Below are 22347 nucleotides of genomic sequence, written 5' to 3' on the forward strand. Positions count from 1 at the left end.
ACAAGCAAAAAAAAAGTCAAATAATTGTTCGGCACTAGAAGAGAAAGCAAGATAAGGAATGTAAAAATAAGGGCAGGGTACTTTAAATATAGAGACCTGAGATGATACTTAAGTTGAGACTTCAATTAGGCGAGGGAACATGTTTCTTGCAAATCAGGGATGAAAACGCTCTAATCCAAAGACCCAAGACTATTCTTGGGTGTATTCTAAAAACAATGGGAGTAACATGAGTGAGGCAAAACAAACAGAAGTAGCTACAGGGAAAGTGTCATAGAATAGAGAGCTGTGAATGCAGAGTATATTCATCAAAAATTATGGAACATTTGGAAGCTTTTTTTTTTTAAACGTCATTGGTGAAGTGTTGAATCAAGTTTTACTATTTTAAAATTAGGTATCTATTAGAAATCTTTGGAATTCGCCTGCCAATGCAGGAGACAAACAGGTTCTATCCTGGAGTTGGGAACATCCCCTGGAAGAGGAAATGGCAACCCACTCTAGTATTCTTGCCTGCAAAACTCCAGACAGGGGCGCCCGGTAGGTTACAGTCCATAAGGTTGCAAAAAGTTGGACATGACTGACCACACACACACATTAGATATCTAAGTGGAGACGACTTTATGGGGAGTGGTTAAGTTGAAGATACTTAGCACAGAAATGGAAAGAGAAGGAAAAACAGTAAAGTTGTTGAGATAGGGAACTGAAGTTCAAAAATCACAGGCTAGAATACCATAGGAATTCCAGAAAGTAAAACCAACTGGGCAGAGGCAAGACCTGAACAAAAAAACCCAAAAAACAAAAAACAAAAAAAAACACCACACCTAGACTTAGCACAGTCAAACTATACCACCAGAGGCAAAGCTAAGATTTTAAAATTAAAAAGAGGATAACACAAGCAACAAGTGCCAGTTCGACTCCACAGTTCATTCTACAAACTGGAAATCTAACAGCAGCCTACAGTATGAAACTACAAGGCAATGCACATTTCTGCATGTGAAGTGTTAATATGTATGTCATCAATGCAGGTAATGATCATTTAATAGGATCATTATAAGCTAGGGAATTCCTTGAGACTGTTTATACTTCAATATTTAGATCAAAACTCAAATGTAGAGAACATGAAACTAAAATTAAACATTTCATTCATTTGGGAGTTTGACTTACCAATTCCATTTCAAGTAAAGGTTGGGTAAATTTTTTTTTAACTGAAGGACAGGGTGGCTAATGGCCTTTTACAATAGAAAATCTGGCACATGAAGCCCCCCTGGAGACCTTGTATAGGGACTTGAAAACAATCTGAAACTATTTTTTAAATTCTATTTTACCAAGTAATCTCATCTTTCATTATTTAACATAAGTACTATTTCTTAAATCTAGGTCTTTCTTTATAAGGAATCCAAAGATTATCTGTAATAAAATCAACCTATTAGGTAGGTGCTAAAATAAGTAAAAAATTAGCATAAAGCATTCTGCAAAATCACTATCAACGTAGTCTTTTCCAGGATAAAATAGAATTTTAATTGAACTTTATTTTAAATGTCTAAAAGTAAACACCTTAAGAATTTTAACACAGAAGTTTTACCATTTTCTCAAGATATTTTGTTGGTGCACTATTACCTAGTTGCTTCCTTTTAAATGTGTTCCATCCATCAGCCTTGCATAAAGTGCCACAATAATATATAACAGTTTGCATTTTTAAATCGAGCCTTGAATATAAATAATGTTTAATAGAAGTATCTATGTTAACATGCTTAAATATATCAGTGCAGAAACTTTTAACAGTACAGTCACATTTACCAATTCATACTGTTTCAGATGAAGCTGGGAAAGTCTAGGGGAAAAAATCGTATATAAGATTAGTTGTTTGACCCAGAGGGATGGTACAGGGAGGGAGGTGGGTTCAGGATGGGGAACATGTGTACACCAGTGGCGGATTCATGTTTATGTATGGCAAAACCAATACAATATTGTAAAGTAATTAACCTCCAATTAAAATAAATAAATTTAAAAAACTTGTTTTTTCAAATCCCACCTTAAAAACACTCAAAGTTATTGATAGTCCAGTGATCATTTTCTAGTCAGCAGCAGTATGTGGTGCAGATAGTATTATGCCATCTACCTTTTGTGTATATTCTGGATAAAGCTCAAGGAAATGAAATCTGGGTAAACCAACATATAATCTACACAAACCTTCCATTAGTTAACCTCAAAGACAGAGCTCAAGAGAAATTACATGTGTAGTCTACATTTTATGCAACTTCAAAGGTTCTCATTTTATTAACCCACTCACTCTGAAATTAACAAACGAATCATTCACACTCGTTTTTCACAGCTTTCCAGTCTGAAAATTATTTTCTAAGATACCCTAAACAAAGAATATTTTCTTTATACGCAGACCATTGCTTTTAATAAGAATCATTTATTGTATATTTTTAAGGTGGAGGATTAATTAGTACAGTACTATGCATAACCTCATTCTTAAAAAATTAAACACAAATGAATAAAAATGGCAAATCAGAATGAGCATGTAAAAAGACAAAAATTAGGCATATTTTTATAGAGAATGTTTCCTGTCATACGTATGTACTGATGTTTTTCTCCATTTTGTCTTTTAAAATGTATGGCTTGTTCCTTTTCTACGTAATTGTTGATTCTTACAAATAATGAACGTATTTGCCATCAACTAATAAATGTTACATACAGTTGTAGATTTTTCATTCAACTCAGCTGATTAGTTGCCTGAAATACTCAACATAGCACTGTTAAGAAAGCTAAGAGTCCATTTCATTTGTCTCAAAAATGTAGTATTGAGTTATGAAATTTTCACAATAGGATATAATGCGAATGTCCCAGCTACAGAGTGATGAATGGAAAATGTCAACCCTGATCTGTTAGCTGTATTAATATGACTTTAATAAGCATTACAAATTTTTTATTAAATGTTATATTGTGGAATAAAGTAATCATTTATACTAATAGTGGAAAAAATAACTTACAAAAACATATACCAGCATTAAATTGTTTTATCACTTTTATAAAAATTGAGTTATTCCACAAGTTATCTGACATACCAGGAAATGACATTCAAGATAACTATCTAAACAGGAATCACTGCTGTTAAAAAAGGGTTGGGGGGATATAGAAGCTCTGTTTAGTACACATAGTGTAAATTTTAGACCTAACTGGATAAAAGGAAAATATTAAAAATATATCTATAGACAAATATCTGTACATCATTCCCACAGCTAATCTACAGACACATTTAAGAATATTATAGGAATATATCAATATACTTATATTTGTCAAAGTTAAGGTTCAAATGTGTTATATCACAGCACACATCCAAGAGTGTATGCTACAAGATTTAAAAATTCCCACTGAATATAACAAAATAAAAAAAAATCTGTAAATAAATATAAGGCATTCTAAAATAATATCTGCAGAAAATCAAGAGTCCAGCAAAGATTTCTATTATCTAAATTTTACTTCATATATTCATATATTCTTCAAAATAGATTTAATTGTAGTGCCACAAATTAACAATGTTCAACTGCTTACCAAAATACTCTTTTCTGGAAACTAAATGTTAGTATTAAAAAAAAAGAAGTTAGGTGCTTGAGGGAATAAGAATGCAGCAGAAAATTACAGGAGCCCACATATCCTTTTTCTTAAATTTAATTTGTCATATATAAGGTTTTTATATACAATCAGTGTGCATTGTAACAGTTTTTATTAAAAGTCAATCAAGTTTATCTAAAATGTTACCTGGCTGCATAGCACATTTGACATTATTGCCCACATGAAAGGAAAACAAATGGATTTACAATAACTTTTGGCCTTTTGGATTCTGGAAGTGTTCAGAGACCTACCCTTTTAAACCAAATGCATCTGAAAAAAATGTTTCCAGAGCATGCAGTTTAGATTTTACAGATCATCTCACCATTCTGATACACAATATTGACTAAAAAAGGGAAAAGGAAAGAAATAACATGTATCTAATAAAATAGTCAATATAAAAAGGACTATAATGGAATTAAGTGGCCCCTTTCCCCATTTTTTTACATTCTAAACAATGATTCCATCGAGATAAATCATTAAAAAGTGTTATTACACTGATATATATATATATATATATATTTAAACAATAAGAAGGCCTGAGTTGGTAGGGAAAGGAACAGTCAAAAAAAGCCTGAGAAGGGGAAGGAAGTAAGGAAAGCTCATTTAATTCATTTACAATAATTTACAGCCATTGTTTGTGTGTGTGTAAAAAGGCATAATAATAGATCACAAACAGGAAATTCCTGGCTATTTTACAGATATAAGTACAGAATTTAAATATTCAAGCTTGTGATGAAAAGCGGCAAGGTGGTCGCAGTGTACAATGTAAACAAGTAGCTTTGGAAAGTGAATAAAGTCCTTGAGCGTGTTTTCTTTATTAAGAAAAGAACTCTCTTTCATTCCTTCCTGAAACATGATCACAGGTAAGAGTAAAGTTCATATACAAACATAATTTAAATGGACGTCAGTCTAAAATCACTGACTTAAAAACAGTTTCATCCAGCCTACATGGAAGGGCAGTGTTGAGGTCCCTGTAATAGTAAACATTTTCCATTTCTTTAAAAAAGAAAAAAAATAGTACTACAATATTTGTAGTACAGTGCAGCATAATCCTTAAATATAAAAATATTTTCTCTTCTGTTGGGATAATAGACCTTGCATCCTGGAAAGAAGTAACAATACTGCTACTGACAGAAGATCTGTTTATATCTTTCAAGTCATGTAAGGCAATTACTGTGTTGGTTTATGATATATGGCTAAAAGAAAAGTCCAGAAAGACAGTATCAGTTTTCGTTATGTTTTCCGACTACTCCAGGTATGCTCAGGTGTACTTTTGTGTTCAATTGAGTGTTCAAATGGAGATCTGGAGCCATAAGGAGACCTCTGGTCTAGTGGAGATCTGGGACCACTATTGGAAGCTCTATGGTCCATCTGCCAATCTGAGTGATACCTATAATCCCTGGAAGATTTATGGTGTGTATATTCAGAACTTGATCGATGGTCTGAATGTAACCGATGATCTGAATGAGAACGATGATCAGAATGAGTTCTGTCTTTTAAACTTCCTTCCAGATTTGATCTGTGGTCTCTACTCCTGTGATCATCCAGTTTTCTGTGTTTCTCTCTATCACTGTAATATCTAATAAAAGAGAAATCAGGAATTTTAAATTAGCAATGCTAATTAATGTTTCCAAATAAATCTTATTAAAAATAAAACAAAAATAATGCATATTTCTAATTTATACAAATTCAGTGTTTCATCATAAAATTTCGTGAGTTCATTAAAAATCACTGAAAAATTATCTCTGCATGTCTTTGGAAAAACTATTCCATTCATAAAACTAAAGTGAAACCATACAAAGCACTTCAGATGGCATCTAACTTCACATGGCCATTTAAGATTGGTTGCTACTTTTTCTTCTGTGCATCATTTGTATTTAATGCATCTTTATTGGAAGTAATTAATTAGAATTAAGACAACTATATCCATCTAAAATACCCTTGAAATCAAAGCCTTTTGAGTCTACAGCAGGAAAAATAAATAAAAACCTCTAAAACAGTCTATGAAATATATCTATAAAAGAGAACTTTTATTGGTTGGTGATGCCTATTGAAAGCTTCCTTAATCTGATTATTTATATAGGAAGACCTGATATACAAATCATTGTGAAATTTACTCCACACATAAGCATGTGGCAGTCTGCTAAAAATTTATGGGAGTTTAATGAAAAGTAATTTCTAAGATGTTAGCCTTTTCAAATAAAATACATCAAATATAATTTGATGTTTTTTTGTTCACAAAAGGTCCTTATTATAAGCAATATAAACTGTTATGCAAGTCTGTGAAATTATAAACATATACCACTACAAATATGGCTTTTCTTTCTCACTGTGTGCTTTTCTAAGTTTATAATGTGGCTGTGCGTCTCAGAAGAAATTTTAGTGAGCACAACTAAAATACAAACAAACCTATTAATTTCTTAATTTCTGATCTTTTACTCTTTTCGGTATTTTTATTTGGTTTATTAAATGAAAATATCCCCTTATCAACAGGAGTAAAATGTATTCTGTTATTATATTCCAGTTGTTTACTACTTAGACTTTAAAAAAACAATATGTGGAGAAAACTTCGTGATTTCAGGACTATCTTCAGATTGCTTTGATTAAATTTAACCTCAATGAGTTGTTTTCACATAAATTAATTATTCAAACAAAAATTAGGTTTTTTTAATGCAATGGAATGTAGAATTCACCATCGCACTTCAGCCACAGTTCATCAATCTTTTATTTTACCTCACTATATTTTGAAAGGTATTTTAGCCCATATTCGCCAAACCAACAATGAATCCCATGACTAATTATAGAACTCCCTACACTAAATATTTTCTTATTGTATACTCTGACCTTAAATTTATAATTAAAAACCCATTTTTAATAGAGAGATTTATTTTTTCTTATTTAACCTTTATTTTACATGAGACGTGTTCTGATTACCTGAAAACTGAATTGGTCAATAAAGTCAAACACAACAAATAAAGACATCAATATGCAAAATTTTAAAATTGTCAAGTTTACCTGCTGTCTTGCTTGTAGTGATCCCAATCACGATGATCTTTACCATTACTAAAAGAAGAATAAGGTCTCTTCCTAGAGTCACTTTTCTTGTACGAATCTCCCTGATGTCGGTCTTTATGATGATCATGATATTGAGATAAGTGTCTATCAGACGAATAACTGTCCCTGCTGCTGTCATCATGATTTGTATTCTCTTTTAATCTTTCTACATCTGTTAAGATAAAAGTGTCCAACCTCTGTTAATGACTTAAAAAAATACATGGTAAACAAAATAATTTAATTGCTAGATTATAAGAACTCCTGTTTCAGCTCCAACCAACGAAAGTGAGAAAGTCAAAGTGTTAGTCACTCACTCCTGTCCGACCCCATGGACTGCAGCCAACCAGGCTCCTCTGTCCATTGGATTCTCCAGGCCAGAATACTGGAGTGAGTAGCCATTCCCTTCTCCAGGGGGATCGTGCCAACACAGGGACTGAACCTGAGTCTCCTGTAATGCAGGCGGATTCTTGACTGTCCAGTTCCCAAATACAAGCAGTTAAAGCATTTAGAAAATAGTTTATAAAAAGTCATACTAAGGCTTATGAATAGGTTTACTTTAATCTGAAATGTGAAGAATCACAACAAAAAATTTAAGGCCCATTTCCTTCTCAGACTATACTTTTATGACTCTTGCACAGAGCAATTAATCACTCAATTAATTAGATTAATATAATTAATCTATTAATATTAACTAATCTGTTAATACTCCAAATAATTTTTTTGAAATATGTTCAACAATTCTATATTTTTTAGAAACTGGTAATAGTGATTTATGAAAAGTTAATAAGCTAAAAAGGATTATTAAGATACTAAATTTAACATGGGCATATATCATCAAAAACACCTCACCCTCCCAGCAAAAAAAAAAAGACCAGTTTTTAAACTGACTTTCCAAAACAATTAATAAGACTGACTTACCTGGATTTCTAATCACTTGCGTATTCAAGCTGCTGTTCTGGTCATTATTCTGCTAAAATAAATACACATATGTAAGAATCTTTTAAGTGGCGTCAAACAACATTGTAAAACATGAAAAAGAAAATCCTGATGCTAAAAGAAGGTCTCCTCTATTAGAATCTATAAATGTAACATTAACAGATATTTTTTAAAAGCAGAAACTATGGGTCCTATGACTTTTTTTTAAAAAAAAAACAAAATAACTTTAGACTTAGAGAAAAGCTGCAGAAATAGTACTGAGAGTTCCCATATGCTTTTTACCAGTTTCTCCTAATTTTAATGTTTCTTATATAACCACAGTATAATAATCAAACCTAAAAAATTTATACTTTAGTACAATACTCTTAACTGAACTACAGACTTTATTCAGATTTCACATTTTTCCACTAAGGTTCTTTTTCTCCAGAACCCAATCTGGGACTCAGGTCCTCTTTGTTTCCTCCAATCTGGGACAGTTTTCTTGTCTTCTAAGACCTTGACACTTGATGAGTACTAGACAGTTACAGAGTATTTCTCAACTGGGGTTTATGGGATATTTTCTCATGATTTGACTCATGAGATTCCTTTTTGCCAAGAATTCCACAAAGTGATGTACCTTTTTCAGTACACAATACAGGGGGTTCATGGTGTCACTATGTCTTATGACTGGTGACATTAATCTTAACTGCTTGTTTAAGGCAGCTAAGGCAGGTTTCTCCTCTACAAAGCTATGATTTTTCTCTTTGTAATCAGTAAAGATCTTGGAGGAGATACTTTCAGACTATGCTAGTGTCTTGTTTTCTTGCCCACTAATTTTTAGCTTTCCTTGGAAGCTCTCACCTGCAGCAATTTTTACTGTGGTATTAATACTTTAATAGAGATTTTCTATTTCCCTTATTCCTTCTACATTTATTAGCTGAATTCTTGTATAAGGAAGAATATCTGTTTTAATTACATAAAGAAAAATGATGCATTTACTTACCTGGGATTCCTGCCGTTTTTTAATAGCATGCTTATATAATTTATGTAATTTTCTTGCATCGAACTCAGTAAACTTAGATACAAAAATCCACAGGTTTCTAGAAGAATAAAAGGCAAATTAATTAGTCTGATTGAAAATACTTAGTTTTTAATGAAATCCCTTTAGTATACACAGAAACACACACATCTTAGCCCTCTCTGGAAAAAAGTCTCAGGATATTATTTCTAGCATTAAAAAAAAAGAAACCAACAAAAAAACCTTCGTAAGTGGATAAGATTCCCAATAAAACTAGACAGTGTTAACTTTTACTTCTCTTCCAAATTCCTTCATTTTATAGTCTTCGGATTTGAAGATTTGAAACTAAAGAGAAGTAAACTTACAAATTAGGAAGGGATTCATATTATGTTTCAGATTAGATATAAAAGGAATAAACTATGTTAGTAGTTCAAGTAAAATATCATCAGAAAACATGGATTAAGCTTGTGAAAGAGAAGTCCTGAATAATGCATTAAAAGGCTTCTGTCATTTTATAATTGTGATGTAATGGTCATAAGAGTAACATGATCAGACACTGTAAGCCCAGGACAGTATTCCATGTTTACGCCTCTCTTCCCATCCCAATGCTGGGATTAGGATTAGTAATTGACCATGGTATTCCTTCACAAATTCAGATGCAGTCTTTGGATTCGTCTCAACAGAGCTTCTTCAGAGCCACTACAAATCAGTGACATGTGAATCGAAGTCTGTCTGCCATCACTATAAAAGTAATAATTTCATATATTTACAATTTTTCTTGACCCTCTAGCTTTCCAGTAGGTATGTTAAAGATTTTGAATCTTGCGTACATAAACAGAGTAAAGAAATTACTAAAGAGCCAACGATGGAGGTTTAGTGGACTACCTAACATCAATATCTTTACTGAGTTCAAGCAACAGATTTTAAGTGATTTTTTTTTTTGGCTGTGCTGGGTCTTCGTTGCTACGTGGGCTATTCTCTAGTTACGGTGAATGGGGGCTAGTCTTTAGTTGTGACAGGTGCGCTTCCCACTGCAGTGGGTTCTTGTTACAGAGCCACAGGCCCTAGGTGTGCAGGCTTCAGCAGTTGTGGCACACGGGCTCGGCGCAGATGCGGTTCTCGGGCTCTAGAGCATGGGCTCAATAGCTGTGGCGCACGGGCTTAGTTGCGCCAAGGCCATGTTGGATCTTCCTGGATCAGGGATTGAACTCATGTTTCCTGCACTGGCAGGTGTATTCTTTACCACTGAGGCACAAGTCCACATTTATGTGATTTTTAAAAAAATAATAAAACCCTGTATGTGTGAATAATGACTTCCCCAAAGAAAGTCATCTCTCAGCAATAGTACAGAAGAAAGTCTAAAAAAGCAAAAATCCTTAGCTAGAAAATAACTTTTCTCATTCCTTTTTATGGGAGAAATAAAATTATACAGCACTTAATTTGGGTATTTCTTAATAGCCAAGACGTATTTCTCTCAACTACCAAGCATCAATTGCCCAGGACTACAAAACATACACTGTCAGGAAGTCTTCAATGAGCTAACTGTGTAAAGTACCTAACCTGCACCATCCTTCAGTTAGGCACAGTCAGATGTAGCAGAGAATTTTTAAAATAAACAAATGGGGTAATGAGACTAAGTGACTAGGTAAGGCCAAAGGACAAGGTTTCTAATTCTTTTTCCACTAAGATCAAACATTCGCAGCCTTTTGATTTTGAACACAGATATGTGTGAAGAGCTGCTTGCTTGTAAACTACTAAATTGCTAAATGTTAATAAATTCTGGAAATCAGAAATCTGTGTCATGCAATAACTACAAAATTATCCCAGCATATGTGCATACAGAGATGGATAACTGGTGATTTCTAAAAGAATTCTTAGCAGTGTTGTTAAGTCAGATGTGGCTTTCTCAAGTGCTTTCGTTTCTTTTTTAATTTAGTTTGGAACAGCTGTTTGCTTAACTGCAGTATAAGATGATACCTATTCTTCATCAATATTTGGGTCTATAATTTTACAAAAACTACAAAAATGTATTGCAATTTAAAGAGCAGTCACTCAAACCCTTATATTTAATGTGCATATATATGTGTAATATTCTCAAAATTTGTTTCTCTAGTAATACTTCATATAGCCTGTAAATTTTGGCTACTTAAGTAAAATATATTAACAAGGCTTATCAAGTTATCAAGACTAATATTAGCAGGCTAATTTAAATTAATGGAACATTTTCATAATACACATGCATAACTATTTTGTTAATTTTTCAACATGAAAATTTTCATATATCCAAAGATACAAAAGAACTTTACAATGATCACCCATATACTTAACACCTAGATTCTCTTATTAGCATTTTATTGTGCCTGCTTCATCACATATCATTCCATATAGCCATCCCTCTCAATTGCTCTAATTTTTGTTTGCATTTCAAAGAAAAAGTATAGGTATCAGTGTATCTCCCCCTAAACACTTCATTAAGTAGAGTCAATATTACTCAGCTTTTTTATTTGAACATTCTTTAGACAATACTATTCTCTGTAATCAATTATCAATGAAATGAAAGAAAGAAAAAATAGCTAATATCAAGTCATGAAAGATATCAGATAGCGGTTGGGAAAATCAAACCATTCAACAACTTCAATACTAAATATATTAAAATCTTTGTAATTTATATACTAGTTAGCCAAATCCTATTTTTATCCATTGTTTGACATTAAACTAAAACAGCTTATTTTGAAATTAAAATATATAAAAAAGCAACTGATAAAAAAATGGGTGGAGAACCTGAGTATTTTTCTAAAGAAGACATACAGATGGCTGACAGTACATGAAAAGATGCTCAATATCACTAATCATCAGGGAAATGCAAATCAGAGCCAAAACGAGATGTATTACTTCACACCTAACAGCTATTGTAAAAAAGGAAAAACAAGTGTTGGCCAGGATGTGAAGGAAATGGGGCCCTCATGCACTGTTGCTGGGAATATAAATTGGTATGGTCACTATGGAAAACAGCATGTAGGTTCCTCAAAAAATTAAAAATAGAACTACCATATGATCCAACAATTCTACTCCTCTGTACTTCTTTGAAGGAAATGAAAACACTAATTCAGAAAGATATATGCACCCCAAAGTTCACTGTGGCATTATTTTACAAAAGCCAAGACAAAGAAGCAACCTAAGTGTCCATCCATAGATGGATGAATAAAGAAGTAGAATTCTCTCTCTCGCACGTGCGCGTGCGCATGCACGCGCACACACACACACACACACACACACACACACACACACACACACACACACACACAAATATTACGCAGACATAAAAGGAATACAACCTTGCCATTTAGGACAACATGGACGGACTCCAGTTGGGTAGAACATACAACAGAAACAGACTCACAGAGAACAAACTGTGGCTGCCAGAGGGCACGTGCACAAGTGCATGAGTGAGACAGGTGAAGGGCATTAAGAGTACAAACTACCAGTTACAAAATGAATACATCACTGGGATGTAACATACAGCACACGGAATAGAGTCAATAGTATAAAACTGTATGGTACCTAATCTATAAAACTATCGAATCATGATGTTGTATACCTGAAACTAACAGTGGAAGTCAACTATACTTTAATAAAGTAAAATGCAAGTTTTGTCTTGTTTAAAAATAAATGAAATTAAAATTGTGACTAATGTTATTGGGTTCTATTAATGTATAAAGTACTTGAGTTATTCATTAAAGATAATGAGCACATTCTAGTTTTCATTTTGTTGTTTATTACAACAAAAGGCTAAAAAGAATCAGCATGTCTTTATGTTCCCCCTCCCCACGAGTATCAGCATGTCTTTAAGTTTTTAAGAATACTGTGTTAGGGAAATGGTCATCAGAAGATATTGAAATGTTCACTATAGGTATGACATTAACCTTGAAATAAAATTTATAAGCAAACTTCAGTTCAGTTCAGTTTGGTCGCTCAGTAGTGTCTGAGTCTTTTCAACCCCATAGACTGCAGCACACCAGGCTTCCCTGTCCACCACAGGGACAACCTTGAAATGAAATCCATAGCAGCTGAGAAAATTCAACTAGCCCTTAAATGAATTTATCAACTATTGCCATTCTAGAGTGAAAAGAGTAAAGAGATAAGGAATTAATAAACTGTGTTTTTGTTAGTAATTTCTCTTTAAAAATATCTTTTCTGTAGAAAAAAATCTAGTTGAAATTAGATTCTGGTCCTAATTATAATCACCTGCTAAACTGTGTGATCTTGGGCAAAACTCCAGACCTGGAGCTAGTGCAAGAGTGAGTGCCTTGTTAAAGCTCACGCTACATGCCTCCTCTGCCATACCCCAGGTCCTAGCCCTTCAAGGTGGTTTACCTGAGTCCATTTTTTTTTCTTCTGTAAAGTGGAACTAATAACTGTCAAGACTTCCTGAACAGAGCATTTTTAAAGGGATCTTAGAATGAAGCATAGGAAAGTACAAGTGAAACACAAATATGCATTATTATGCTTATCACTAGATTACAAGTGATTTTTAAATAAAAAACTAAAACTAGTGTTGTATTTCCTCATCAACTATTCATGTTTATATACAAGCCAAAATATTTGTATATAAACATCCGTAAGAAATAAAGCAGGTTATAAAATTATGGTTACTATGAAAATTTGCTTAAAGTATAATCATGGATCAAGTCTCTATCTTTACAATTGCAGGTAAGGTCTTGATAGTTCTTCCTTTTGTAGAATCAGTAACTGTAGCTGTGTTCTGTGGGGTGGAGTGGGGGCAGGGTCAGGTGATCAGAAGTTCAACCTTTAATACAAGGGACTCTTTTCCTTGCTTCTACATTTTCCCCCAATTTTTCTCCAAGACAGCAGAGTAAAAACTAATTTGCTTTTGAAATATTTCTCAGTTAGGGTCTTTCTGTTCTCCTTTACCATTTAAGGGAATCTGGTAATAATCAGAGGCAGTGGCAGCATGAATAAGTACCAAGGAATATGAAATCAAGGTAGATGAGAGTGGGAGGGAAAACAAAACTTAAGTTGCCCAGCTGTGTAGAAAGAGGAATAAAGCCTCGGAAGTTAAGGGTGAACACAAAAGTCTCTTGGCTATTTGGTCTCTCTTCTTCTAGAGGTTTTTTCCTCCCCCTTTCCTAGTAACTAAACCGGAAGTAACTACTTGTATTAGTCAACATGTAATTTCAACAAGATGCTGTTCATTTCTAATCTAAAAAGCCAGTAAAATCGATACTCTGCCTTCTTCATAAACTTAAAAATCTAAACTCTAATTACATGAAGGTTTAAAAACTGGTATATAGTACACAAGTTATTTTCAGAGAGAAACTAAGCTCCTGTTACACTAAAGGCAGGAAATAATTTTAATATAATCCTTTAATTAAATTCAGTTTTAAAGATAACTCACTGCATTTCTTTTATTTTCTAATTTTATCTCAAATAACAATCAAGATATCAATATGTTCAGGAGTCAATGACACAGAAAATTTAACTTTGGCTCTTAAATATGAAAAGACAGAGAATGTGACTATATTCTCACTTAATCCTGGTATATATAGTCGAACTCCTACTGTATTCCTATCCTGTAGTTCTGTACTTTAGAGGTCACTGTATGAGTAGGTAAGAGTTTGAGAAAAATGGAATAATCTCTTTTATGGTATTTAGGAAAGCAATAAGCTCTAGTATATATACTCCAATCATAAATAAAATATTAAACTAGACACTATGAATACAGTACTTGAGAATGACTGCCTCTCATTCCTCATAAAAGGGCTTCCCTGGTAGCTCATGTGGTAAAGAATCTGCCTGAAATGCAGAAGACCTGGGTTCGATACCTGGGTCGGGAAGACCTGTGGGAAGGGATAGGCCACCCACTGCAGTATTCTTGACTGAAGAATTCCATGGGCAGAGGAGCCTGGAAGGACTCAGTCCATGGGGTCGCAAACAGTCAAACATGACTGACTAATACAGACACACTCTTCGTAAAAAATCTTTAATTATTCTTCAGTAACTGAAAAATATGCAGTCTTAGCATTTTACAGGTGATAATACTGGGGGCTCATACATAGTGGTAACTGTTCAAGGTCATAAAGTCAAAAATTAGGCAAGTTGCAACTAACTATGCATGTCTTGTGATCCAACCACAGTGACCACTCCACGTCATTACAGGCACATGGCTTTCGACTCTACTACGTCCACGCAAGGCTTCAGTTTCTTTAGACATAAGCTCAGCTTCACTTGTTTACAAAAGCCTTGTGATCATTATCAACTTCCTATCTCCTCTTTCTAAAATGAGTCCTGGTTGAGTTTAAGAAGGGGATAAGGATAGTTTTCTTTTTAATTTAGTGAAATCATAATGCCTCCTGCAGAAATGTGTCATGAAAATGTTTTGTTTTGATATGCAGCTGCACTGCATGTAGCAAAGAAATCAGTAGGTTAATAAACAGTTGTCAATAACTAGTTTGTGCTCATTTTATTGTTTTCCTAGCCTGTCTAGTAGTCTGGCTTAACAGTGACCTGGATTTGGTAATCATTAAGTGATTAATACCACTTATCACATTATAGTATCACTTATCACATCATATCATAGTTCAGATTTATGATTTTAAGATCAAATGTGTTGCTGCTACTTCTAAAATGAAGGGGAAAATAGAGTCTGCATTTTACACTGCTTGAGGACATTTATTTTTACAAGGCTTTACAGTCATACTGAGAAGATGAACTGCTAAATTTATGTAACAAATTGGCATACCAACATTTGAGGATATTACTGAGAATAATTTGGTAAATTGGGGAAATTTTTAAGAATAAAATGCAATCTGAATTTTAACAAAACACTTTTCACTATTTATTTAAAGGCAGAGATGCCACCTGTGGTTTTTCATTATGCATAATTAAGGAATCACTTATTTATAAAACGTTTTAAAGGAAAAAAATGAAAACATCCAGCCTCCCTCTGTAAACATTCTGTGACCTAAACTTCAGGAGGTGAAAAAGAAAACATCCAGCCTCCCTCTGTAAACATTCTGTGACCTAAACTTCAGGAGGTGAAAAAGAAACCGAAATGCAAGAGACAAACAGTGAAGTGAAGCTGCTCAGTCATGTCCAACTCCTTGGAATTCTCCAGTCCAAAATACTGGAGTGGGTAGCCTTGCCCTTCTCCAGGGTGTCTTCCCGACCCAGGGATCGAACCCAGGCCTCCCACATTACAGGAGGATTCTTAACCAGCTGAGTCACAAGGGAAGCCCAAGAATACTGAAGTGGGTAGCCTATCCCTTCTCTAGCAGATCTTCCTGACCCAGGAATCGAACCAGGGTCTCCTGCATTGCAGGCGGATTCCTTACCAGCTGAGCTATCAGGGAAGCCCTAAACACAAGTAAGAGACAAATAGACGGTTACACAATTACAAATTTAACACGTCCTGAAAAATACGTCACTTACTTTCTCCACTGCTTGATTTGTTCAGGATTTGTATACTCTTTCAGACATTCTGTGATATGGTCTCCGATTTTTATCAAGCACTGTCTAGTATGTTCCAGTTGTTCTCTTTCCGAAAGGCCTCTCTCAGGCCTATCAAGCTGCTTCAATGCTGCTTTGACAGGCCTCATCCTCTCTTTACACTTAAATAGGAACAGAAGAGCAGAACTACGTATTAAAGGCATGAATTCAACACAGAGCTACTTCTTCCAGTGATACTTACATGAGTAAATGTAGCATGAAATGAGTGTTAAACCTCACCTCACAGCTCTTAAATGTCAAGAGTTTTCCCCTCAGACTTTATTCAGAAAGCAAGGTTTTCCATTATCATTTAAAAATCAATCTTTGTGTAAGTAAAAGCCTTGGATTTTACTTAAACTTTTTACAAAAGCAGTTACTTTCTACACTGTAGCACACCATTCTAAACAGTTTTAATGTTAAAAGATAAAATATTTCAGAGTATAACTTAAATATTCTATATTGGCTCTAATACAGAATAAAATGTAAAAGAAACTTTATATAATACACTGGCAAAGCTATAACTTCAATATAGCTACAAGTATAAACTGTCTATTCTTCTAATTCCTTAGGACAAAACAAAGTAGCTAATGATGAATTTTGCTGCTATCCTATTGCAGGTAGTCAGGGATGTCAGGGTGTTTGATAGAAACTAATCTTTTCCTTGGCCTACATATCACTAGAATGCTAGTAAAAGGACAACATACCATTCAATAATGGACAACTGTACCATTCAATAAAGTCCAATTTATGTAATAAAAACTATCAACCTTGTACCAAAACCAGACTAAAAATATTGCTAGAAAATCAAACTACATATAAATTTTATTGTATATAAATGCAAAAACAACTTTAAATTTTATAGTAACTATATCCATGAGTAGCAAGTAGGGTTACTTCTGGGTATGCAAGGATGGGTCAACTACAGACGGTATATTTAGTTGACCTAATGCCACCATTTATTTGAAAAACAGAAATCCTCACATCCCTGCTGTGAAGGCCTTTCTTATAATCAGGTGTCTACCTTATATGTGAAAATCTGTTTCTGAGTACTTTATTGTTTTATTGACCTATTTCTTCATATCAGTTGGGAAACTTTCCATCTTTTGTCAGACATAATTTAAATAACATTGGGAACACTGGGAATTGTGTATTCTATAGTTAAAATTAGAACTCAGCCAAGCCTGACTTTTTTAAAAAGGGAAAACATTTGTTTTCTAATTTTTACGTTATTCATATTTGTTCTCTACATTTTCTATTTCTTGTTCAATTTTGGTAGTTTATATTCGCTGCTCAGACTCAGCTGGGTGCATGCTCAGTTGCATCCAACTCTGCAATGCTGCACACTGTAGCCAGCCAGGCTCCTCTGTCCCTGGGATCCAGGTTAAGAATACTGGAGTGGGTTGTCATTTCCTTCTTCAGGGGATCTTCCCAACCCAGGGACTGAACCTGCATCTCCTGTGTCTCCTGCATTGGCAGGCAGATTCTTTACCACTGCACAAACCTGGGAAGCCCCTTGTAGGCTGAACACATACTATATTCTACACATTGTTCTAGACCCAGAAAATAGAGCAGTAAATAAAATGAAGACCCTGCTTTTATGGAGCTTGTACTCCAGTAGGAGAATAGAGCCAACAAATAAACAAGACACAGTGTTTAAAATGGTGACAACTATGATTTAAAAAAAAAAGTAAGACACGGCAGGGAGCTTTCTACCTTATATAAGATTTCAGACAAGGGTAATGTTTGAGCAGATACCTAAAGAAAACGAAGGAGTAAGCCATTTCAAGCAAAGGGAAGAGCAAGTAAAAACATCCTATAACTTGTCTGACATGTTCAAGGAACAGAAAGAACTCCAGTACTATGAAATGCAGTACTATCAAATTCAAATACATCTCTAAATTTAAAGTTTTAAAAGATGAATATAAACTCAAATGTTACAGGTATTTTTCAAATAACCAGAAACTTTACTACTTACAATGCTGAATGTCTTCTGATCCAGCTCTTCAGATTCTTCCGCTATGGGCACTGGTTCACCACTTGCGGTGATGTGAACTGGAGCATCCAACACTGAAGATTTCTTAGATCTTTCCTTGCTTTCAGACTTGGATTCACTCAGCTGGTGAAAGGAGAAAACAAATACACAACAACAAAGGCAAAAGTGATTAACACCTCCAGAAGACAATTTACTCTCACTGTAGTCTATAAAGTTTATTCACATTTAACAGTCTTATGTATTCTATCTTTTCCCCACTTGGGAAAACCAAAAATAAAGCTATCCTATGATGTTACTTATTAGGTAAGGCATCTAAAAAAGGATTTAAACCTGTTTTCTACTCTACTAGATATGCATATGTATTTTTAAAGAACTCAGTTATTGAGATTAACTGGGCTGACAGGCAGTTTATTCTCCTAAAATGTAAATATGCTGATTGTGTCACTTTCTAAATTTTATATTATGATTTGCATACCTTTTCTTCTTTTATGTCTTTTTCTTTCTGTATAGCTTCTTTTACTTTGTTTTCTCTTTTCTCTTTAAAATCTTTTTCCTTTATATCTTTCTTATCCTCTTTTTCTTTTATCTCCCTTTTAAGTTCTCTTTTATTTTCCTTTTCTTTTGCTTCCCTCTTTTCTTCTGGTTCCTTCTTTATACAAACATCTGGCTCAGTTTTTTCTTCACTGTCTCTTTCTGTTTTAATTTTTTTGTTTGGATGTTTCACAGAAGTGATTTCATCCTGAAAAGTGCAAGTATGGCCAATGTATTACTAACCAAATCTTGACAAAGACTAATTTCTTTTCTTTGCATGACTACTGATTGCATGTATGTGGATTCTGAGAGAAATAATCCAGAATCCCATTAGTAATGATACATGCAATAAAAACTAAGATAAGCCAATCCCATTCAAAATTCATAACAAAATGAGACAATGTCTTCAAATGGCAAATGTTTGAAAAGGAAGGACCTTCGCTCTCTCCCTTTAGTGACAGATGATATTCTACTGGATGGCAGAATTCTATTCTATAAATGAAACTACACAACAAACTATAAACAAGGACTTCAGTATCTAGCAGTAAAATTTTAAGCCTAAGTTCAAATTTCAAATGTAAAGCATACTGAAAACATGCCATGTGCCCTTTTCTATAGATAACAGGTTGCTTTTCTAAAACACATTCTTACCTTATCATCATCTTCATCAGACTTGTCTGAGGGCAAGGGAGAAGAATCACTCTTTATTTCCTCTTTCACTTTTATAGACTTCATTGCTTTATTCTTCTTAGCTCTTGCTTTTCGCCTTTTTGAACCTCCCTAAAAATAATTATTTTTATTCTCACCAACCCCACAGATTCCATTAAAAAATCTTAAATACTAAATCTATGATGCTAAAAGAACACACATTCCTACCCAATCCTTAGTCTGTTGGTACACCAATCTTAGAAATTATCAACAAAAGTGATATAGCTTAATCAAATGCAAATTAATCTGAATAAATGCTAACCAACTGTAATTATTCCTTAAAAAAAAAAAAAAAGAGTAGAGAGAAGTAGGAAGGCTGTTCACAATCCTAAATTATTGTCTTCAGCTAAACAATGCCACCAGAGATAGCATTAGAAATTATTTTAAATAGTACAGAGGTAGTTATTGACACTGTGGTCACAGGTAAACTTTCAAAGGTTGCTTTAGTTTCCAATCACCTCTCTTTTACTGCCTTTTTCCTTCTTTTGTGGAACACAATCAATAAATAAGCTTGGTGATCTTCAATACTTCTATTCCTTAAGCTGCCCAATGTCTCCAAATCCAATTACTGCCCTGTCTCCAGTAATGGAGGCTTGACCTCTCAAAAAACACCCCATTTCACTCCAAAAGTTGCTCCCATACTAAATACTAGGAAAAAAGAGATTCTTCTTCTGAAAGACATGACTCACTGGAGTTTCAACATGAATGCTGTTAAGGCAAAATACTACCGTATTCAAACAAAGCTACTAAATTACAGATAAACACAATGATGAGCCCATGTTAACCACAGGAATCCAGGGTGATGGGGTAAACTAGGTTTATCTTATCCAAAAGTAAAGTGCTCTTAAGCATCATATTTTAACTTACTGCACCAGAAAGCCTCTGAGCTTCTTTTTTTGCAAGATCTCTACTAAGTAATTTGATGAGGTAGTCTGCACGTGTCTGTAATTGTTTTGCTTGTGGTTTTTTATCAGGATCATCTGGAAGAATCTGAAAAGCAATTAATTTTTTCATCTTTAATAAATAACATGAGAAATAATAATCATTTAAAAATGCCTTCTCAAAAAAAAATAAAATAAAAATGCCTTCTCAAAAAAAAAACACATATAATGTGCTGGCAAGTTACAAATCTTAAAAGAATAAACAACATTGAATGCAAAATACATTTTTTATACCTATGCCACAAAGATTTCTTTCTCTAGAAATGAATTCTAAATACACAAGAAAATTATCCCTCTATTCATAAAGAGATTACATAGTATGAGGTTAGAAATTTCTTTCAAATACATAATGGTGTATTAGCAGTCAGTGTCATTAAAATCATAGTATTCTTAGATTTCCTTCCTTCTAAACAGTGTATTTAACTATGAAGTATACAAAAATACCTAGAATATAAAGTATCATCCATCTAGAAGATGGCACTGTGAGAAACCTTTTGCAATGAAAATATAAACTAATTTTGCTTCATAGTAGCAAATGACAAATAGCTGAAGGTTCCCACTTGTCCATGAAGTAAAATATAAAAAGATGAATTATAAGAATTGGGCAAGCTTTCAGTGTTTCCCAATCCAGGCAAAGAAATGATTATAACGACTGTGTGCTGTGTTGTGTCAGTGGTGTCCAGCTCTTTGTGATCCCACGGACTATAGCCCGCCAGGCTCTTCTGTCCATGGGGATTCTCCAGGCAAGAATACTGGAGTGGGTTGCCATGTCCTCCTCCAGGGGATCTTCCCAACACAGGGATTGAACCTGGGTCTCCTGTATTGCAGGCAGATTCTTTACCATCTGAGCCACCAAGGAAGCCCAAGAATACTGGAGTTTGTAGCCTATCTCTTCTAGGGGAACTTCCCGACCGAGGAATTGAACTGGAGTCTCCTCAATTGCAGGTGGATTCTTTACTAGCTGAGCTACCAGGGAAGCCCATAACAAGTGTGGTAGCATCAAATCACCAAAAATCCTAAACACTGGTATTCAAATATATACGCACACACACTCACAAAACAATCCTTTTCTGCTCTTGATTAATATAGATGGTTAATGATTAAATGAGAGGCTTACTTTTTAACCTGATACTGTGAAAATAACAGAAACAAAATTTCAGAGGTAAAGCAGATAGACATCATTTAAATTCAATCCCTTCATGAAAACCGAATTCCAAAGAAGCCAAGATCACAAAGCTAACTTTCCTGACCCCGAGCTGACTTTATTTCTAATATAATTTAAAAGCAAAAATTCAATTTAACAAGAATGGTCAACAGAATCAAGTATTGCAGTACCTTGTGTGTCAGACTGAGGTCAGGATCCATTTTAATCATCTCCCAGCTTCCATATCCATATTCGTAGATACCAATTAACAAATTGGAATCATCTTCTTTGCCCCAGTCTATATCAAAATGAGCTGCCTTCGTGTGGCATGGGATGATATACCTATCATTAAAGTTAAAAACCACTGTCAGGTTTATAATTGCCTCATGAAAAATTTTGAAAACCACGTTTGATCATTAGAACTTCAAAATATTGCGCTTTATTTTATTTTTAAAAACATTTCATTCAAATTGGCCATGGAATAAAAACCACTTCTAACATACACTCATGTCCAAATTATTGAGTAACAAGTATTTTACAGCAGAAAAAAATAACTCACTGCTTTCTTTCTTCTGGATCTGAAGGAATGGATTTGTGCAGCGGTATTAATTCTTCTTCATGGGAGATGACCAGCTTGGCATTCACCTGTACACCTGATATTCGGAATGTTGGGCCCTTTACTTTTCCAAGTCTACCACCTATATTTGGAAAAGAATATCAAAAAGTATAAAATATATAATTCCACAAAATACAAAGCAATGTATGTTATTACTTATATAAAAAAGTAGTAGTATTTATTTACCTATTATTTTTAAGTATTACTTATTTGCATTAACGGGAGAGGCTTGCTGGCAAACCTTAAATTTCACTCTAAGTCTTTTCACTACATACTAGTGATTATAATACAGCGCAAGAAGATTCA

At 34.0% G+C, this 22347-nt stretch overlaps 1 protein-coding gene across 4 annotated transcripts in view; it reads right to left on the reverse strand.

The window, feature by feature from the left end:
• Nucleotides 1–3656: 3656 nt before the first annotated feature.
• Nucleotides 3657–22347, reverse strand: part of CHD1 (chromodomain helicase DNA binding protein 1) — a 70766-nt gene continuing 52075 nt past the window's right edge. For 2 of the 4 annotated variants that reach the window (XM_061424466.1, XM_061424463.1), the window contains 11 exons: nucleotides 21985–22123; nucleotides 21617–21767; nucleotides 20208–20330; nucleotides 19284–19412; nucleotides 18577–18840; nucleotides 18084–18224; nucleotides 16052–16230; nucleotides 8588–8684; nucleotides 7588–7639; nucleotides 6631–6841; nucleotides 3657–5194 (listed from right to left, as the gene is read on the reverse strand). In XM_061424466.1, coding sequence (XP_061280450.1) covers nucleotides 4849–5194; nucleotides 6631–6841; nucleotides 7588–7639; nucleotides 8588–8684; nucleotides 16052–16230; nucleotides 18084–18224; nucleotides 18577–18840; nucleotides 19284–19412; nucleotides 20208–20330; nucleotides 21617–21767; nucleotides 21985–22123 — 1832 coding nt within the window. In that variant the 3' untranslated portion in view covers nucleotides 3657–4848. The remainder of the gene's footprint in view (nucleotides 5195–6630; nucleotides 6842–7587; nucleotides 7640–8587; nucleotides 8685–16051; nucleotides 16231–18083; nucleotides 18225–18576; nucleotides 18841–19283; nucleotides 19413–20207; nucleotides 20331–21616; nucleotides 21768–21984; nucleotides 22124–22347) is intronic. The other 2 variants (XM_061424464.1, XM_061424465.1) reach the window with 2 other exon arrangements.

The sequence above is a fragment of the Bos javanicus genome, chromosome 7 (assembly GCF_032452875.1).
Source record: "Bos javanicus breed banteng chromosome 7, ARS-OSU_banteng_1.0, whole genome shotgun sequence".
NCBI classification, from domain to species: domain Eukaryota; kingdom Metazoa; phylum Chordata; class Mammalia; order Artiodactyla; family Bovidae; genus Bos; species Bos javanicus.